This window comes from Talpa occidentalis, unplaced genomic scaffold (assembly GCF_014898055.3).
Source record: "Talpa occidentalis isolate TD23 unplaced genomic scaffold, MPIMG_talOcc4v2.1 talOcc4.9, whole genome shotgun sequence".
NCBI classification, from domain to species: Eukaryota; Metazoa; Chordata; class Mammalia; order Eulipotyphla; family Talpidae; genus Talpa; species Talpa occidentalis.
In genome coordinates, this window is record NW_023605305.1 from 24,318,703 (window position 1) to 24,338,386 (window position 19,684).

A 19,684-nucleotide genomic window follows, 5' to 3' on the forward strand; every position below is an offset into this window, starting at 1 on the left:
GGGCATGTAGTACCTTAGGTGTACTATTCAGAGGCAAACCTAATTTGTAAACATTGTTCTCTGAAATCCAGGAATAAACTTCTGGTTATTTTCAGAGAAAGATAGAGGTAGGAGTCTGGAAACAGCTAGGAAGGAGCTTAAAATACTTCACATTCCAGAAACACCCTCCCCTCCCCCAAGAATAGCTCTATTCCCACTCCTTTCTCCGCGGAGTCTGACTCCAAGGAGCGGAAGCCTGGAGTCAGGCAGCTGTCCTAGCTACTTAGACAAATGACTTCAGTGTCTCTGCATTTCAGTTTGCTCATCTGTAAAATGGGGGTGACATTATCCTGTCCTCTAGGTTATTGTGAGAATTAAGATATGTAGCAACCTGCACCTCCATGGTGGCACAGGGGTTAAAGACAACGCTGTCAAGTTATTGCCAACCACTGCAGCTCTTTGATCCCTGGCTGGCCAGGGAGCACAGCAGACCTCTCCTGTCTCACTGGCTGCTCTCCCTCAGCAATGTATTTTAGTAGATATCCCTGTTCTGCTCCCCACTCTGGTGAATCCTCTCACCAACCACCCACCTTTGGCTTACACCCCAGTTCTTGTACGCATAATTTTTAAAATTTTTTTTTTAAAAAATGTATGTAGCAACCTATATTGGTGCTGTACCCAGTAGTTCCTACTATTTTATGAAGCTTCTTTGAATTCTTGCAAGGGAGAGAAGTCCTATAAATTACTCTTGACAAATGACCTCAAAAGACGATGAATACTGGGAACAGATTGACTCTAACAGAGAGAAATGGTGTTTTAAGAGAAGAGTCCCAGTGCTCAGGACATTCTTTCCCCCTAACACCAGTGATGCAAGTCTGTTTTATCAAACAACTACTTATAAATGAGTTTGGTGACTCAGGAGCAGTAAGTTGTTTTTTTTTTTTAATCTGACAGGAAACTGGATTTGAGATTCTATTACTTGACCTTGAACAAGAAAACCTCTCTGTGCTCTACCACCAGATACTGCTTACTAGGTTGCAATGAGGGTTACTTTGTAAATGTGAGGAATTTATAGTAGCTTTTTTTTTTTTTTTTTTACTCCTATTCATGCTCCAGAGACTGCAGGCAGGCTACACTGACCCAGGTTTCAGCCCTAAGGCAAGATTAGCTATGGCAGAGCCTTCTCCCACCAGGATGCTCACAGCCTCTCCAAACAACTGCTTTCCTTTCTGTCCCAGAAGGGGCCGCTTTGGGACAAGACTAACCTACCCAGCCCATAAATGCAACAGAGTGGCTGAATATTGAACATTTGCTCCACTTCATCCCAATAAGTGGCAAGAACAGTGGCCCAGAGAGACAGTTCCAACAAGCAGTTAAGTGATGGAATCCCATGTTTCCCTCCTCCATAACAAAACAAGCTGATCACTATTTTGCCCTGGTTGAGACCTCTGGCTCCTGAGACAGGCAAACCCCAAATTATTTATTTACTAGTTTTGTGAGCCTGGGCAGTTTTATTTCACTTTTATAACCTCAGTTTCCTCTTCCATAGCTTTGGCAGGTGCTTGGTGTTTTTATAACATGCAGGATGAAGCAGAGTGCTTAGCCATAGCAAAGTTCTATCAAAAAGTTATTAAATTCTCTCTTCTTCCATCTATTGCAAATTTATGAGAACTAGGGGAGAGAAAAGGGAGCCTTCATTTGCATTCATTAATGAGGGGAGAAAGAAAAATTATGTGAGTTCTCAAAGAATATTTTTAAAGACATCCTGGCAAAGGTTATGACACTAAGAACAGACCCACCTTAAAGAATGGAAAGCTTTACAGTGTAGAAAGTGGTTTAAAGTCTGCTAATTCATTTAGAAACTGTAGACCCCTTGTGAATAGCATTTGTCCCCATTTTATGGATAAGGAAGCTCGGGCTCAGAAAGGTAAAGCTAAAAGTCAGGGAACAGGAAGTGGCAGAACCAGGATTCAAGTCTTTTGAAGTACAAATTCAGCACTTCTTGCAATTCACAAGAGAATTTCATGTTCACCAAGTGCTGAGCCTACATTGTTTAGACATGTCTGAAATGGCATTTCAGGAACCCAAAGTGGAATGACCAGGTTAGCAACCTGGTTAGAGAGGCAACCCTCTGGATCACTTGTGGCTTCCCTGTAATAGTTGTCCTTGGTTCAGGGGTGCTTGGTTGGCATGAGTTGCCTCACTCTCAGATGTTTGAGAAATCTTTTATTAGAAGATGTCCCAGAAGGCAACATTTTAAAATCAGGCAATCCATAATCACAACTAAATACAAAATTTTAGGTAAACTTGCCTTTCAAAATAAATCAGACTCTTGCAATAGGAGAATTGCCCAAGAGGTTTTTTCTTGTACAAAAACAATTAACACCACTTTGCAAAAGGCATACAAAAATACAGTATTAAAAAAAACCAAAAAGACTGCTCCCAGCATAATATCCAACAACAGCTTATAAAACACAAGCTATTCAGGTGAGACATCAGTAACCTGTATCCCACCTGTTCTCCAAGACAGTTCCAGAAGCTAGTTGGCTCCTGAAAACCATGCTCCGGAAGGTAGAGAGGCTCTTTCCAAACTTACACTGAAGTTCTCTAAGCCCAGGAAGCAACCACAGAAACAGCCCATCATGTACAACAGGTCTGTAAGTGGCAGCTGGCTTTCCAGAGCTATACAGAGCACTCTACCACTCCCCCACCCCCACTTGCAAACCCACAGCCAGCAGGCACCTGCTGCCCTGGGCAGAGTTCTAAAGGGGCTGATCCTTCTGCTAGGCCAGGCTTTATGGGCTACTGAGGCTGCCCACATAACACCTGTTAGGTTGGGTGCCTTTCCTGGACTGGAGGCTGCACCTGGATTCCACTTGGCGGTGCCAGGTCCACTAAGCAGAGCTCCTTTAGAACCCACCGGGAAGCTAGTCCACTTTCTGAAGCACTGGATAAGTCCCATCGGCAACCCCATTAAGAGCTTCAGTGAGGCCCAGATTCTGGGAAAGGGATCTGACTCATGTCAGGCTGGCAGGGGGCCCAAGGGTGGCTGCAGAGCCCACAAGCTCCCTGAAGTTACACAAGGACAGGTTTTACATGGTTCTGGTAGAACTTCAAATGTGTCAGGCAGAGAGTGAGATGACAGGAAAGAGGAAGTAGCAGAGTTCTTCCTTCCTGAGTAGCCTGAGACCTGCCTTAAGATTCCAAGATGGGCTCCTAGGTAAACACTGGGGCAGGGAGCTAGTTCCCCAGCCAGGACTCTAAGTCTTCCTAGTCTCCCTGTGTCTTGGGGGAATATTTCTGACCAGCGGGGAAAGGGGTACTCTGGAGCCCACTGCATTACAAAGGCAGAGGAAACAAAAAAGTCCCTTATGAGGACAGAATGGTCTCTCTCAGAGGAAAGCGCCTGGAGGGATAGGAGACAAAGAAGCCAGAGGCCAAGCTCTTAAATGCTCCCAAGAGCGCAGCACTAGAGTGGGAAGAGGGGTGTCATCTAACATCATAATATATATATTAAAGGTTTCCAACTCCTCAGCTACTGTAAAGTGTCTGACAGTGAGGTAATGGTCCACGTTGATCAAGTCTGCGAGCTTGTCTTCAACCAAGACAGCTCATGTGTCTCCTGAAAAAAGGAGCCTCAGAGAGAGCATCCAGGCCCAGCTGTCCTAGCATCACCCCAGAGACACCAGGGGGAGCATCCTTTCCCAGCCTAAGCTCATCAAGAGTGTGAGATTTCATGCAGTCTGGAGCCCCCCGACAACAACGTCCACCACCTGTTGCATAGCATCTGTCAGGCTTTTCTTCAGAGCTAGTGAGCTAGGCAGCCCCCGAGGCTCCTCAGTCAGCTGCCTGCCCGAGAAGCCAGAGGCGCCAGAGAAGACACAGCGCTCCCGTGAGTCAGGGAAGAGGCAGAGCTGGGTTTCAGGGTTTCCAAGAATGCAAAAGCCCTTATTGTGTGTGCACCGGCTGCAATGCATTCTGGGATCTACTGTCCAGACTGTCCCACCGTAACCAAAATGTGCAAATTACTAAGGGGGAGAGGAAAGGTTAAAAAATAAACTCGGGTCTTTTTGTAAGACAGAGCAGTCAGGCTTTTGGTCAGTCAGTAGCCACTGAGGTACGCAATTCTTTTCTGTAGTTGCTGCTGCCGGCATCGGAGCTGCCTTTTCTCTGTGGCCATCCTCTTCTCGGCCCCCACCAGGGCTTGCAAGTATTCCAAGGCCTTGCTCAGGATCACTACTTTGGGGGCCTTGGAGCAGCTAGCCAGCGTGGGTACCTGGTCCCTGAGGGCCAAGAACCGGGAGCGGAGGTCATTCCGCCTTTTGCGCTCCAGGAAGTTGTGGTTCTTCCTCTTGGTAACATCCTCAGTGTCAGAACTGACAGGTTTGGGGTGGCAGGACTGGGGAGCTTCGATTTCTACAGGCGGGGGGCTCACTATCTCTTCATCCGCCTCATCTTCCTTTTCCTCTGGAGTGTCTCTCTCCAGAGCCTCTTCTTGGGAATCTCTCTCCGGAGCCCCAACTTGGGAGCAGCTTTCTGGGGGGAAACGGGCGGCGTAGTTGTGCTGTTGCTGATGGATGGAGATGTGGAAGTGTTTCATGCAGGGGTCCAGAGGGTCTGCTCTCACCGTGATAGTGACCGGCTTCCGGACACCCAGGGACTGTCTCTTCTCCACTGTCACAACGTCAATTTCTTCCCCCTCTGTTCAAGAAAAGAGATCGAGAGGAGAAACACACACCATGAGAAGCACATACACGGATCCTCAGCCCGGGCTTGGGAAAGGAGGTGACATTTTCCTGATTTAGATAAAAATAAATGGAAACGAGGGGTAAGACAGTGGATTCATTTGTAATGGCCTAAGAGCAGTGTGAAGGAAAGGAGGGGAAATAAGCAAGAAGGAAAATATTCTCCAATTTCCTTTTGCACAGCAAGGCTTAGATAAGAACAAAAGGCAGACCCAAGCCAACAGCCCCCAGTCTGCACAGGCTCTCCCCTCCCCCACTGAGGGGATGGAGAAAAAGAGCTATCGGGCCTGGGACAAAGTTTAGCTATAAAGATCCTCCCCAGTCGGGCTCTTTCATGCCCCATCAGAATTGTAAATGAGGGGTCTGTGGGCAGAGCTGCCCTTTGTTCCTGCCCAGCACAGCCTGCACTTGGGGAATTGTTACTTTTCACAAGTTATAAATCCTATTATTCCCCCACCTCTCTATTCTACTATCCCTTTCAGCTGAAGATTCAGAGGAGGGAGGGCTACAACTCATCCCTTCTCACCCAAAGGGGAGGGCAAGTGTGTCCCTGAGGAGCATTTTGCTCCGGGGTTCAATAGGTTTCTAAAGTCATCTGTCAGTTATAGGTTGCCTGCCCCACCCCCTTCCCGGGACCAGAAGGTTGAATTTGTATTCGCAGGTCAGCAGGAACTTCACAAAGGACATCGACCACGGCCAAGCTACCTGTGCCGGGGGCAAGAACTGAGCAGCAGAAGGTCCCGATTCAAGGGCCAAAACACCAAGAGCCTGGAGACACCTGGATGTGCCCACATTATCCCTGGTTTGGAGGTCTCTTAAGTTATCCAACCAGGAATGGGGCAATTAGGGGAAAAATCTTCCTGCTTCACACATTTCGCAGGCCCCACAGAGAAGGCCATCTTCATGCATTTCAGCCTGACAACAGAAGAGCTCAGTTCTCGGCCTCGTTTGCATATCAGGATGCTTGAGCCCCTTTGTCAGGAAGGCTTCCATTGTGTGGACAATCGCATTATTTCTCCATTAATAAAACCTGACCATTCAGCCCTCCTGGCCTCAATGACTGTGATTGGCTGGCTCAGCAGTGTTTGGAATGCTGCTTCACCCAGCCCCTAGCCCCCATTGGCTGAGGTTTGCCGTCAGTCACTCTCCCCACCCCCCTCATTGTTTGCAATCTGTTGCATTTTGTTCTGGGCCATGTGGCCTGTGAGTGAACCAGGAGCTAGCAAACAGGTTCAGGTTAGACAGCAGGTCAGAAAATGACTCAATATGCTTACCCACATCCCAAACCTTTAATATTTCAGTGTTAATCCTCCTGACTGGGAAAGCTCTGCCTAAAGAAATAATGGAAGCCACTATTCTCCTTTTCAAAGAGGAGTCTCTAACTCTACCCAGACAAGGGAATGTCTTTAGTTCTACAATCAAGTCCAACCCCCTCATGTGCAAAGAGAGAAACAGACCCAGATCAGCCAACTCCACACATAACCTTTGTAACATGAATGGATCTCAAAACTAAGATCTCATCTCTTAAACTCCCAAAATAATACTCTTTCCACTCTCCCACTCCATCAGCCTTTGTAGAGATACATCTTTTTATTTGGTTTCTTGATCTCAATATTCCCATTCCAGCCATTAAACACCTCTAGGTGCAGAAAGTAAGCAGGTTAAAAATGACCTGAACACAATGGACCGGGAAAAAGTGATTTTTAATTTTTCTTGTTATCTTCCCACTCAAGTGTATGACAACATCCATACCCCACTATGGCCCAGTTCTCTCTCAAAAGGTCATGTAAGTTCTTCTTAAATGCTACAGTGAGTTACCTCTGTTCTACCTTACCAGATGCTAGTCTCATTCTGCATCTATACAAGCATCCTGTCCAGTGTTTGTCATGGGTTCTGAGGTCTAAGAGGTTAGGCTAGGAATAAGGCTTTCTGGTGGCACAGGATGCTGAAGTCTGCCCTCAGTGAGGTTTACAAACTTGCATTCACAGATGGGAGAGGGGGCTGGAGCTCCATATCCTTGATTTGAACGCCTAGCCCAAAGCTTGGCCTTGTTGAGTGCAAGGAAGCAGCTGAGGCTCTGATTAACTGGGAAGACGCTACAGGGACACCTTTACACCTCAGTCCAAAGGAACAAGGTAGGTGTAACCCTTCTCGGATAACCTACCCCCAATATCCTCTAAACATGGAGGAATAAGTGCCTGGTTGGGATGGTGGGTTGGGGAAAAATAGCTGGCCAGATGAGAGGAAGCTGGGTTTAACTTAGTGATTTCCTACCTCTAAGCCTCAGTTTTCCCATCTGTTAATGGGGGAGTTTTTCACTCCTCCACTACCTGTCTCATGGGTGAAGGTGTGGACGTACAAGTGGTGAGAAATAAAAGGTGTAAGGGGAAGGCATTACCCACATTTTAAAGTAAAACAGGCAGGAGACCAGTTTTAGTGTTTTGCGGTTTTTTTTTTTGTTTTTGTTTTTTAAAGGATGGACGCTTTGGCTTTGCACAAAAGGCTCCTCAGCTTCTTCTCTCCCTAGGGGAGTGTGAGTTTCCCAGGGAAAGAGGAAGCAACAATAAACTCAAGCCTGGAGTGACCCTTAAGGGGCCCCTTCCAGCCTCCCCGGGACATAAACCCCCTACAGTCCAACCCCAGTATCATCCTCCAAGCGCCAAGCCTCACCCTGTCTCCCTAGTCCCTTGGGGCGCCAATCATCATCAAAGGGACTCTGGCTGCCACGCCACTTCTTGAAACTGTTTACTAACACACCCACGTGTGAGACAGACACCGCTGGGGGCTACACCGGCAGCATCAGCCAGAGAAAGGGGGAGGTGGCCGGAAGGGCTCAGGAAGACCTAGTGCCTGACCTCACGCTGGCAGCGCTGTGGCCACCCATGGGGTACCCCCCTCTGGAATGGCTCAGGACAGTCCTTACCCGAGTCGCTTGGGCTCTCGGACCCGGAGCAGGCCTGGGTCTTGGGCTCACCCAGCGGACAGGGTGCAGTGGGCGCCGGATTGCAGGCTTCGAGGCTGGGGGCGCAGTCCGGGGCAGCGGGCGCCTTGGGTGGGTTCCCCCGGGGCGCGCCAGCGGCCAGCCGGTCGCTCACGGCTCTCTCCAGCCGTTCACGGGCTGAGAAGCAGCTCCACATGCAGTCACGGCGGATGATGGAGGCGTAGTTCCTGCCCCAAGCTTTCGAGTGGCCCCGGGATTCCGCCTCGTCCCCGGCGCCCCCTCCGGGCCATGGCTCCGGGGGCCCAATTCCAGTGGCAGGGTCCCCGGCGCCGGGACCCGCGCCCCAGGGCGGCGACGTGGGGGGCGACGGCACCAGCTCGAATTTCTTCCAGATGTCCTCGCTGGGCGCCGTGGAGCGGTAGAAATCCTCGCCGCAGTCATAGTCGTAGAAATAGTGCTGGTACGAGTCGAAGTCCATGTCCACTCCCTGCGGGAGGGAAGGGGGACGTGCGGACTGAAATGCGGGCCCAGAAAGGGGGGCGTCCCTGGGTTCCCCAGCACAGCAGGATGTCGGGCTTTCGTCCTCCTAACCTCCCTGCCTGCAGCCGGCGCCCTCCTCTCGCGTGCCGGGAAGCCCGGCCGGGGTCCGCCTGCCCAGAGAAGCGGCTCTCAGCGCGCGGACTGGGCTGCGGGGAGCGAGTTCAAAGCAAACTTTGCCAGCGTCGCCCGGAGCGCAGCTCCCAGGGCCCGGCCGGGCCTAACGGGGGCGCGCGGTGCCCAGCAGGCAGACTGCAGCCCGCCCCTGGGGACCCGCGCGGGTCTCCCGACCGCCCCCAGCCTCACCAAGCTCCGGCCGCCAGCCACCTGGAGTGGACCGGCCAGCCGCCGGCGCCCGGCAGCCCGGCAGCCCGCACACACGCACATGCGCGCCGCCTAGCGCGCGGCCCGCACCCAAGAGCGCGCCCCCCGCCCCGAGCGCGCGCCCTCCCTCGCCCGCGCACAGCTGCCCGGACGCTCCCGGGATCGGCGCGGGAGCGCGAGTTGCAGGCGCATTGTTTCCCGGCCGCCTTATATCTCGTCGCGCGCCCCGGGGTCTGGGACCGGGGCGGGCCCTGCGCGGCGAGCCCCGCCCCCGCTCCACCCCCTCCCGGCGGCCGACAGGTGGGGGCGGTGGAGGCCCCTCCTCGCCTCGCCGGGCTTCTCTCGCCGTCGCCCTCATTTATTCCCGGTGCCCCCCAAAATGAATTGCACTCTGGGGAGGTGATGCAGCCCGGCGCTCGCCTGGTGGGGGCGTGACTCTTTCGCGGGGCCCCGGCGGTCCCCAGCAGGCCGAAGTAAAGCCGCGTTCCAAGTCCACTCTGGCTGGGGGATAGGGCTGCGTCCCGCCCCGGAGCTTACTTTCCCCGGGCTCGCCCCGCCTGGTTCAGGTGCGTCTCGCCTGCTGCTGGGGCAGGTGGGGAACAACGCACCTCCACCGCGCCACCTGGCGGCTCTCAGCCTCGGACTGGGGCTGGACCAGGGTAACCGCTTCCTCACCGGTCTGCAAGTTTCTTTAGCAGGGTGGTCCACACCTGGACAGAGAAGTGAGGTGGGAAGCTTCGGACTTTGGAGCATGAAACTTAGCCTTTCTAAGCTTCAGTTTCATTTAAGAATCGTCAGGATTTAAGGAAGACAGAGTGTCTGGGGAGGGGGAAGGGACGAGTATATTTAGGGATGAGAACTAGGCCAGGAGAAGAGGTAAGAACTTAACCTCTAGTGCCAGTGATGAGAATTTTCTACCAGTATCAGGCCTGGGCGGAGACTCACCTCTCTTACACTCCACTCAAAGCATTCTGTAGGAGGTGTATTAGTAGGGGAAAGAGAATGGGAAATTGAAGTCTGGAAATTTTAAACCCTTGTTTTGCTTCTTGCTAGTTGTGGTGTGAAGTCATTTCAAGCCTCTGCTTTTCTTCCTTTTTTTAAAGATTTATTTATTTATTTATGCATACAGAGATGCAGGGGGGTGAGAAGATTCACCAGAGACAGAGTGGGGAACAGAACAGGCAGATTGACTGAAATACACTGCTGAGGGGAGCAGTGGGCAAGACAGGAGAGGTCTGCCTCACCATGTGGGTTGCTCCCTCGCTGGCTGGGGATTGAACTCCTGCTGCAGAGGCTGTGGCTTGCTTCCTAGTGCGGTGCTTAACCCCTTGTGCTACCACGGAGACCCTCAAGCCTCTGCTTTTCTGTAAAGTGGAAACATTGCTTGCAGCTGCATCTCTGCCCAAGATGATGAATGACACCTTTGTGTCATCCACCTTCAGTGGAAAAGGAAAAGTTAAATTACACGGTGTAGGATAAATGGAAGTCATCAGCTTTTTCCATCCTCCGGTCATTAGCATCTGTGATCAACACCTGTGGTCTTGCATGGTGCCTGATGGAGGACACCTGGGTAGGGTGTGGGCATGTGTGAGTGGGCACAATTGAGTGGGGAGACTGAGCCCACAAGGGCGGCAGCAGAGGACAGGGGGGCAGCAGACTATATAGCAGAGTGCAGTGGAGAGCATCAGAGAACAGCTGCAGCTACGAGAACATAAAGAGAGTTGCAGGGGGGCCCAGGTTGTTGTCTCCTGCTGGCCTGTTTCCCCTAACTGATGGGGATGATACCAAGGGCTCCAAGGTTCTCTTTCAAGTTGCCTGAACCACCGCCAATGAACCTGCCTAATCTGGGATGGTTGCAGAACACACAGTCATTCTATTTAAGTCAAAGAGAGTTAACTTGGGATAGCAGCCAAAGTATCTAGAATACTCAGCATTCAGGATCTGGTCCCTGTCTACTTTAGTCTCTGCCTCAGTGTCTTCCTTCCACCCCTGTGGTGTGAAAACACCAAGCCATTCACTATGAGCATCCCAAATGAGGAGGAAGTGAGAATTGCAAACAGATGAGTGTGACATGGTACACAAAGTGTAAGTTGACATGTGGGTTGGGAGAAAAGACAAGGAAGATGATGCCCTCAGTTTGGCATATGTTGGGTCTGAGGTGCATGTGGGACATCTTTGAAGGCAGCATCCAACTTTTACCACCTTTGTAACCTCAGTACCTAGAAAGACTTTTGGTAGATATTTGTAAGCTTACTAAGTGACTCAGTCAACCAGATTTTATTGAAAGAGCCTGTGTGCTCTGCTTTGTGATGAATGGAGGGCACAGATCAGAATGGTTCCACGTTTGGTTGTAGCCCCAAGGCAGAGGGATTAGAACTACCTTTAGGTGATTTATTCTCTAATCCACAGATGTCTGAGATAATCGTTAGTTACAAATGTCAAAAGCCAGGGCCTCCCTGGTGGCCTAGGGGTTAAGTCTCAACACCATTACCAGGATGGCCTGAGTTCGATCCCCAGCCAGGGCGCTAACCCCCAGATGGTGCAGCAGACCTCTCCTGACTTGCCTACTGCTCCCCTCAGCAGTGTATTTTAGTTGATCTGCCTGTTCTGCTCCCCACTCTGTCTCTGATGAATCCTCTCACCCTCTGCACCTCTGGCCTGTGCCCCAGTTCTTATATGCATAAATAAATAAAATAAATCTTTTTTAAAAAATATATTGATGCAGCTAAAGAAAGAAGGCACCAGTCAGAAGGGGTCTGGAAAATCACCAGGAGTATCCATCCTAGCACTGTCTGGAGCAAAGATGCTGGCCTAGGAACAAGGGAGATGGAGGAAGAATCATTCTTTGAAAACACTCAGTTCACTCCCTACCTCATTCATGGATCACCAAGCAACCTGCTGAAAACCACTCTGTTCCCTTTGTAGATCCGCCTACAGAGAGAGAATGCACTCATCAGCAACAAGACAATCCAGTCTGCTTCAAAGCCCTGCTTCCCCTTATAAATTAATGAATTGGCATCTGATTTAAAATATCAGTCTCAGGAGTCTGGTTAATGTGTGTCTTTTCCATAGGGATGCTGCTGCATTTAGGGCTAACAACTCTGGTTTCTGAGGTGATATCTGGACTCAGGATGGTGATGAATTCACCAAGGTAACGAGTGCTACCCCGGGGACACTCAATTTTTCTGCATTTTTTTTTATTTCTTTAATCTTAAAACATTTTAAGTCAAAACAATACATGTACAAGTTTTTTTTAAAAAATCAGTTAGTGTACGACAAGGTTAAAATAAAGCAGTTTTCTGCCCTCTCTTCAGCATTCTTGATTCCTAGTCCACAAAGGCAATTACTCATTTACTTTTCTATTTTTAATATTTACTTCCATATTTTGATCACTACAGATAATCTATACTTTCTGATTTTTAAATTTCTGTTGACATTCCACAGTAGGAGCAGATATAATGTTTATATTTCCCTTCCCACCCCCAGATAGTCTCCCCTATTTTCCAATTAAATTATAGTTCAATTTTTAAATAAATAAATATTCAATATTTACGATATTTTTACAGTATGAATATGGAATACACTGACTACATTTCCTTTCTTATGCATTTTTTCAGAGTTAAATCATCTCATTTTGGGGGGTTATATTTCTATGTATATATGATTAATTTGATCCTACACATTTCTTTTTAATTTTTTAAAATTTTTTAAAAAGATTTATTTATTTATGCATACAAGAACTGGGGTACAGGCCAGAGGTGTGGGGGATGAGAAGATTCACCAGAGTCTTTAGGGAACAAAACAGGCAGATTGATTGAAATACATTGCTGAAGGGTGCAGCGGGCGAGTCAGAGGAGGTCTGCTGCGCCATGTGGGTTGCTCCCTGTCCGGGGATCGAACTCATGTTGCAGTGGCTGTGGATAGCTTCATAGGTTGTGTCTTAACCCCTTGTGCCACCAGGGAGACCCCCAATCCTACACATTTCTACCAGACCTACAAAGATTACTTAATGTGGTCATATACATCAAGCAATCTGTCGGTTCCATTTTTTTCTCCTTGGAAACATTCCATTTGGAGCACTTTATCTTCCTGTTCTTTTTTTTTCTTCTTCTATTTTAAAGATTTATTTATTTTTGCTATAAGAACTGGGGTACAGGCCAGAGGTGCAGGGGGTGAGAGGATTCACCAGAGACAGAGTGGGGATCAGAACAGCCAGATCTACTGAAATACACTGCTGAGGGGAGGAGCAGGCCAGTCAGGAAAGGTCTGCTGCGCCATGTGGGTTGCTCCCTGGCAGGGGATCGAACTTGTGCTGCAGAGACTGCAGATAGCTTCATAGTGCTGTGCTTAACTCCTTGCACCACCAGGGAGGCCCTGTCTTCCTGTCGTAACCTAAACTTGTTAATCATAGGGCTCCTTCTCTATGTCTTTCTGCAACTTCCCTTCAACATCTGGAAACTCCCTTTGCTTCTGTCCTATGCTGACTACCCTGCTTTTTGGAGTGCATTGCTTCTTCTTTCTCAATTTACTTCCTCATATTGGTGGAGCACATCCTCTAGCAGCTGCCTAAAAAAGCATACTTGGGAAGTAAAAATTTTGACTTCCATTTCTAAAATAATCTTTATTATTGTAAGGTTAGGACATGGGTACAATGCAGGTTTTCTATGATCCAGCAGACCGGGTAAAGGAGGAGTCAGAGTTCTCAGTGGCTTTTGCAGAGGCTTTTATTGCGGTTTACCAGGTACACAGCAGGCAGGGGTGCTGGGGGTCCGGGAGGCTGGCAGGCCTCCTAGCCCCCAGCAAGTCTTCTCTCTTCTCTCTCTCTCCTCTCCTTCTGCTCTTGCTTCTCGGCTTCTCTTTTGGCTTCTACTGGCGTCCCCATGACGCCGCCCTTAAAAGCCCAGTCTCAGCCCATAGGTAGATAGGTGAATCCCATCTACCTATGCCCACACCCTACTCCAGGTGCCCGCCATCAGGCATGCATTCAGGACCGCAAGGATCCATCATCTATCCTGATGGCGGGAGGGCAGAAAACCCTGACATTTTTCCTTACCCTACAATTATACGCTCACCTTTAGTCAGTAATTTTGTTGGGTATAGAAAACCGGATTATAAATAGTTCTCTCTCAGAATTTTAAGGTATTGCTTTCCTGTTCCCTTCTTTCTTCTTCCTTCCTTCCTCTGTCTGTCTGTCTCTCTCTCTTGCCACATTTTAAAAGAACAGGTTTATTAAGGAGAGGAAAGGAGAAGAAGATTCTTGCACAGGTACAAGTGGGCAGAAAGAGAAAGAGCTGCCTTTGTGTCTTTGCAAAGGGAAAAGGTTTGTGAAAAATAAACACCTGCATAGTCACAGGTGGGGGTGGACAGGAGTGCTGCTGCTTTCCTATTACTTAGTAACCAGTGTTGCTGTTAAGAAGATATAATTTCATCTACAAGTCTTTGTGTATGACCTGTTTCTCTCTCTGAAAGCTTTTAGGATGTGCTCTTAGTCTCTTGTGTTCTGATTTTTTTTCAAATGATGTGCCTTGCTGGGGTCTGTTATATAATAAAGAATTTGACTGCCCTTATCGCCTATCAGTAGGAGGTAGCATCTAAATCCTTGGAATTTCCTGAGTAAAAGGACTATCTTTGTTATTCATGCGGGGCCCTAACAGTTTATGCTAATGAGATGACTCAAGATGTGCCCCTAGATAGTTTGACATGACTCCAGATATAGATTGGCCAAACCAGAAAGGCCAACCATGTAGTTAGAGGATTGGGACTTTGAGCCATGTGATATAAACCTGACTTCTGGAAGAAGAAGAGGGCTGGGGATTGAGTTTAATCACACAATGATTCAATTAGCCATGCCTACACAATGAAACCCCAATAAGAACGCTGAACACTGGCCCTCAGGTGAGCTCTGCTTGCTAGTACTCTGTGTGTGTTTTGGCACATCCACGTGCTGGGAAGAGGACGCTGGGGAGCTTCCAGGTGGTATCTTCCAAGACCCGGCTGTCGCTGTCATTTCTTTTGGCTTTGACTACTACCTTTTTTGCACTAGAAAATCTGTAACCATAAGGCTAGCATTTTTCGAGATCTGTGAGTTCTAGTGAATTATCAAACCTGAGAGGGTAGTGGAAACCCCTGAATTTGTAGCCAGTCAAGTGTGGGTGGTCTGAGAAGCCCTGGTGTCAGAGGTGAGAGCCAGTTTGTTTTCCTTCACCTGTCCTTCACCTGTGAAGTCTCGACGGTGTCAGAATTGCATTACAGGATCCTTTTGAATTCTTTTCCCTATACCTTATAATCTGGAAACCCATTCATGCTGTATTTTTAAAAATTTCCTCTATCTATTTTTTTTCTATTTTCTGAAACTCCTGATAGTTTAAAAAAAATCTTTCCCCTTATTTTCACTTTTGTATGTTTTGTTTGACTCTGGATTATCACAATTCCCAGTCCTTTTGTTTATTTAACATTTTTTTTTACTATTATTTATATTTTAATTCTAAGCTTTGTTGTTATTCCCCAAATGTTTCCTTTTGGTAGTTTCCTGTTCTTTTTCCCTGGACACAGATTTTTCTTTTATTCTTATATTCTTATATTGATTTTAAATTTTGAAAGTTTCTGCTCCCTGTTTTCCCTTATTCCTTTGAATTTTTCCCTCATTTCTTTTAGCCTATTTTTGCTGTTGTTGTTGTTAGAGGCTTTTATCAAGTACGTGGTAATACTTGCTGTCATTTTTAATTCATGTTAAAGAGTGAAATATTAAAAATTGATTGAAAGCTCGATGTGTGTGTGTCAATGACTGAGTTTCAATGACAGGTTATTAGGCAGATACCTGGCTGTTTCACCAGGGATTCTAACTGTCAGTAACTGTGGATCTTTTAATATTCACAGAGGTGTCTTTTAACCTACCAGGGGCAGGGGCAGGGACAGATTATAAAACAGGTTACTAGGGCCTCCCTGGTGGCCCAAGGGGTTAAGCGCAGCACTGTAAAGCTATCCGCAGCCTCTGCAGCACGAGTTCGATCCCTCAGTCTGCCAGGGAGCTACCCACATGGCGTAACAGACCACTCCTGTTCCGCCCACTGCTCCCCTTAGAAGTGCATTTCAGTAGATCTGCCTGTTCTGCTCCCCACTCTGTCTCTGGTGAATCCTCTCATCCCCACTCACCACACCTCTGGCCTGTACCCCAGTTCTTGTATGCATAAATGAATAATTTTTTTTTTAAAGCAGGTTACTAGTGTTCTGGGACCCAAAAGGGGAAAGGAGATGAGAGAATCTTACAGCATACCCACCCCACCACCACCACTGATTACAATACAGTGTGTCATTCCTGTTCTCAGCTGTGCCTGATGGCCCCAAATCCAGAGCCAATTCAACCTCCTGTCAAGCCAGGAGAGGCAGTTGCCTGACTCTGGAAGTTCAGGGGAAGATTTAGGATTCTAACTTCTGATACTTTCATCCAAGCCTCCTCTTTCCAGGCCCCTCCTGCCACCTGTCCTCAGCTTCCAATTCCTGCTCTGTTCTTGGATGCTCTAATGGACTGGCTTCTTGTTGACACTTTTCTCTCCTTCTCACTTTCACCCTAACTATGTAGTTACGTTTCAGCCTTCTCTTCTCTTCTTTTGCTAAGCCAGCTAGCCCTTATCCATCTGCTTTCCAGTTTCATAAAGTTTAGATGTCTCTCAAATGCTGCTCTCTACCCTTCTCTCTCCTTCTGTTTCTTTCCTTCTTTCTTCCTTTTTCTCATACTCTCCCTCTTTCTCATACTCTCCCTCTTTCCTTTCCTTCTTTTTAAAAGTTTGAGGAAAAATTCACATAACATGACATTCCCTGGCGGACTGAGGGATCGAACTCGTGCTGCAGAGGCTGCGGATAGCTTTACAGTGCTGCGCTTAACCCCTTGGGCCACCAGGGAGGCCCTAGTAACCTGTTTTATAATCTGTCCCTGCCCCTGCCCCTGGTAGGTTAAAAGACACCTCTGTGAATATTAAAAGATCCACAGTTACATGACATTCCTGGTATATTCATGAGGTGGTGCAGCCACCACTACTATCTAATTCCAGAACATTTCTGTCTTCCCAAAGAGAAACCCCACATCCATTAAGCAGTCATTTCTTTCCTTCCTGCATCTTGACAACCACTCATTTGCTCTCTGTCTCGGTGGGTTGGCCTATCCTGGATATATCATACGAAAGGAGTTATACAGTAGGTGACCTTTTATGTCTGGCTTCTTTCACTAAGTAAAGTGTTTTCAAAGTTCACTCACGTTGCAGTATGTATCAGTCCTTCATTCCCTCTCACGAATAAATAGCATTTCATCTTATAGATAATCACCTTTTGTTCATTTATCAGTTTATGAACATTTGGGTTGTTTCTATTTTTTGGCTATTATGAATAGTGCCGCTATCAACATTGAGGAACAAGTTTTTGTTTGAATATGTCTTCAGTTCTCTTAGGACTATACCTAGTACTGGAATTACTGGGTCAAATGGCAACTTGATATTTAACTTTTAGAGGAACTGCCAAACTGTTTCTCACAGTTTCTGCACCATTTTATTATGCATCAGTAAGTTTAAGGGTTCTAATTTTTCCACATCTTTACCAACACTTGTTATTTTCATATTTATCATTATGATTGTTCACATCTTAGTGACAGGAAATACATCTCACTCTGGTTTTGATTTGCATTTCTCAAAAAAAATAGTAATAGTGAGAGTCTTTTCATGTGTTTATTGGCCATTAGCATAACTTCTTTGAAGAATCCTTGGCCCATGTGTCTATTCAAATCCTTGGCCCATTTTTCAATTGGGTTGTTTGTCTTTTTGTTTTTTATATAATTTATTAATTATTTTTAAAAGATTTATTTATTTATGCATACAAGAACCAGGGGACAGCCAGAGATGTGGTGGGTGAGAAGATTCACCAGAGACAGAGTGGGGAACAGAACAGGCGAGTTGACTGAAATACACTGCTGAGGGGAGCAGCGGGTGAGTCAGGAGAGGTCTGCTGCACCGTTTGTGTAGCTCCCTGACCGGGGATCAAATTCGTGCTGCAGTGGCTGCAGATAGCTTTATTGGTTGCATCTTAACCCCTTGCACCACTAGGGAGGCCCCTATAATTTATTTATTAATATATATTTTACATCATTGTTCATTTTTGCACAATGTTTACTTTCTTTTCTCAGGTGTAGTCCCCATAGAATTACCATCACCAATTCACCTGTGCACCATCACCATAGTCCTCTGTGCTCTTCTCTCCCCTGTTTTGATCCCTCTTCCTCCCCTTCCCCTGCAGAATGTCTCTGATTTATAGTTGCCTGTTAATTTTGTTTTGTTTTTTGTTGTTATTATTTCCCCCCAACCCCGATCCCTTATTTCGTTCCCTTATATTCTTCCTATAAGTGAAACCATCCAATATTTTTCTTTTTTCTTCTGACTTATTTCACTGAGCATAATCCCTTCTAGCTCCATCCATATTGCTATGAATGACATTAATTTATCATTTTGATTGCTGAATAGTATTCCATTGTGTATATATGCCACATCTTTTTGATCCATTCACCTATTTTTGGGCATTTGGGTTGTTTCCAAATCTTATCTATTGTAAACAGACGTGCAATAAACATAGGGGTGCAGGAATCCTTTTGAATTAATATTTTTGTGTCCTTTGGGTAGATCCTTAGGAGTGGAATTGCTGGGTCATATGGTTGCTCCATTTTTAGTATTTTGAGGAGCCTCCACACAGCTTTCCATAGTGGCTGGACCAGTTTGCACTCCTACCAGCAGTGTGGGAGAGTTCCTTTTTCACCACATAGTCACCGACATTTGTTGTAATATGTGCCTTTCTCACTGGTGTAAAGTGGTATCTCATTGTGGTTTTGATTTGCATTTCCCTCATTATGAGAGATGTTGAACATATTTTCATATACCTGTTGGCCATTTGCATTTCCTCTCTGGAGAAGTGTCTTTTTAGCTCGTCTGCCCATTCTTTGACTGGCTTGTTTACTTTGTTTTTGTTAAGTTGTGTGAGTTCTTTGTATATCTGGATTGTTTGTCTTTCTGTTGTCTTTAAATACACAGGTTCCCTGACAGTTTGATTTATGATTTTATTTCTCTATGATGGTGTGAAAGTGATACACATTCCATAAAAACTGTACTTTGAATTTTGAATTCTGTTTTCCTCCCCAGGCTAGCAATATGTAGTACAATATTCTCTCTGCAGCTGCAGTCAACCACATAATCATGAGTGTGAGTGTAATTCAAGGTAGATCATTTGCCTGAATACCAGACCCTTATCAGATAAACAATTTGCAAGTATTTTCTCCCATTTTGTGGATTGTCTTTTGACTTTCTTCATAGTGCCTTTTAATGCACAAAAGTCTTAAATTGATGAAATTCAATTTATCTATTTTCTCTTGTTGCTTATAGTTGGGGCATCGTAGTTAAAAATCCATTGCCAAATCCAAGGTCATGTAGGTTTTCCTTGTTTTCTTTCAATAGTTCTGTAATTTTAGTCCTTACATTTAGGTCTTTGATTCATTTGAGTTAAATTTTTGTGTGTGATCTAAGGTGGGAGTTCAATTTTCCCATTTTTTTTTTTTAAAATTTTTTACTATTTATGCATAAAAGAACTGGGGTATAGGCCAGGGGTGTGGGGGATAAGAGGATTCACCAGAGACAGAATGGGGAACGGAACAGTCAGATTGACGGAAATACACTGCTGAGGGGAGCAGTGGGTAAGTCAGGAGAGGTCTGCTGCACCATGTGGGTAACTCCCTGGCCAGGGATAGAACTTGTGCTGCAGAGGCTGCAGATAGCTTCATAGGTTGTGTCTTAACCCCTTGGGCCACCAGGGAGGCCCCCCATTTCTTTTTTTCAACTGCACTATTATTACTATATATAACATTACTATAAACTGTAATTATGTGTATATAATTGAAGTATCTTTGGTTTATATCCTATTTCTTTCTTTTTGGTATAACCAAATCACGGCTAATTCTAGAACATTTTTATCACTCCCAAAAGAAACCTGTCTTCATTAAGGAGTCATTCACTTCCTTTGTGTGTTTTACTTACCGCCCTTCCCAATTCACTTCCTGTCATTTTAGTGGAATTTCAGGAGTTAGTGGAGATAAATACATGTGATCAATTCTCATATTTAGCTAGAGATCAGC

General features: G+C 46.6%; 1 protein-coding gene across 2 annotated transcripts; it reads right to left on the reverse strand.

Annotated features, from left to right (window-relative positions):
* Positions 1-2,185: 2,185 nt before the first annotated feature.
* MYCL (MYCL proto-oncogene, bHLH transcription factor) lies at positions 2,186-9,793 on the reverse strand. Of its 2 annotated transcripts, none has more exons than XM_054691457.1 (3): positions 9,771-9,793; positions 7,648-8,152; positions 2,186-4,680 (listed from the first exon to the last, which is right to left on the reverse strand). In XM_054691457.1, exons 1-3 carry the CDS (start codon positions 9,771-9,773, stop codon positions 4,082-4,084), a joined length of 1,107 nt encoding a protein of 368 aa, XP_054547432.1. In that variant the 5' UTR covers positions 9,774-9,793; the 3' UTR covers positions 2,186-4,081. The 2 variants fall into 2 exon arrangements, with proteins under 2 accessions (XP_054547432.1, XP_037356211.1); XM_037500314.2 differs by lacking the exon at positions 9,771-9,793 and adding an exon at positions 8,509-8,589.
* Positions 9,794-19,684: the final 9,891 nt, after the last annotated feature.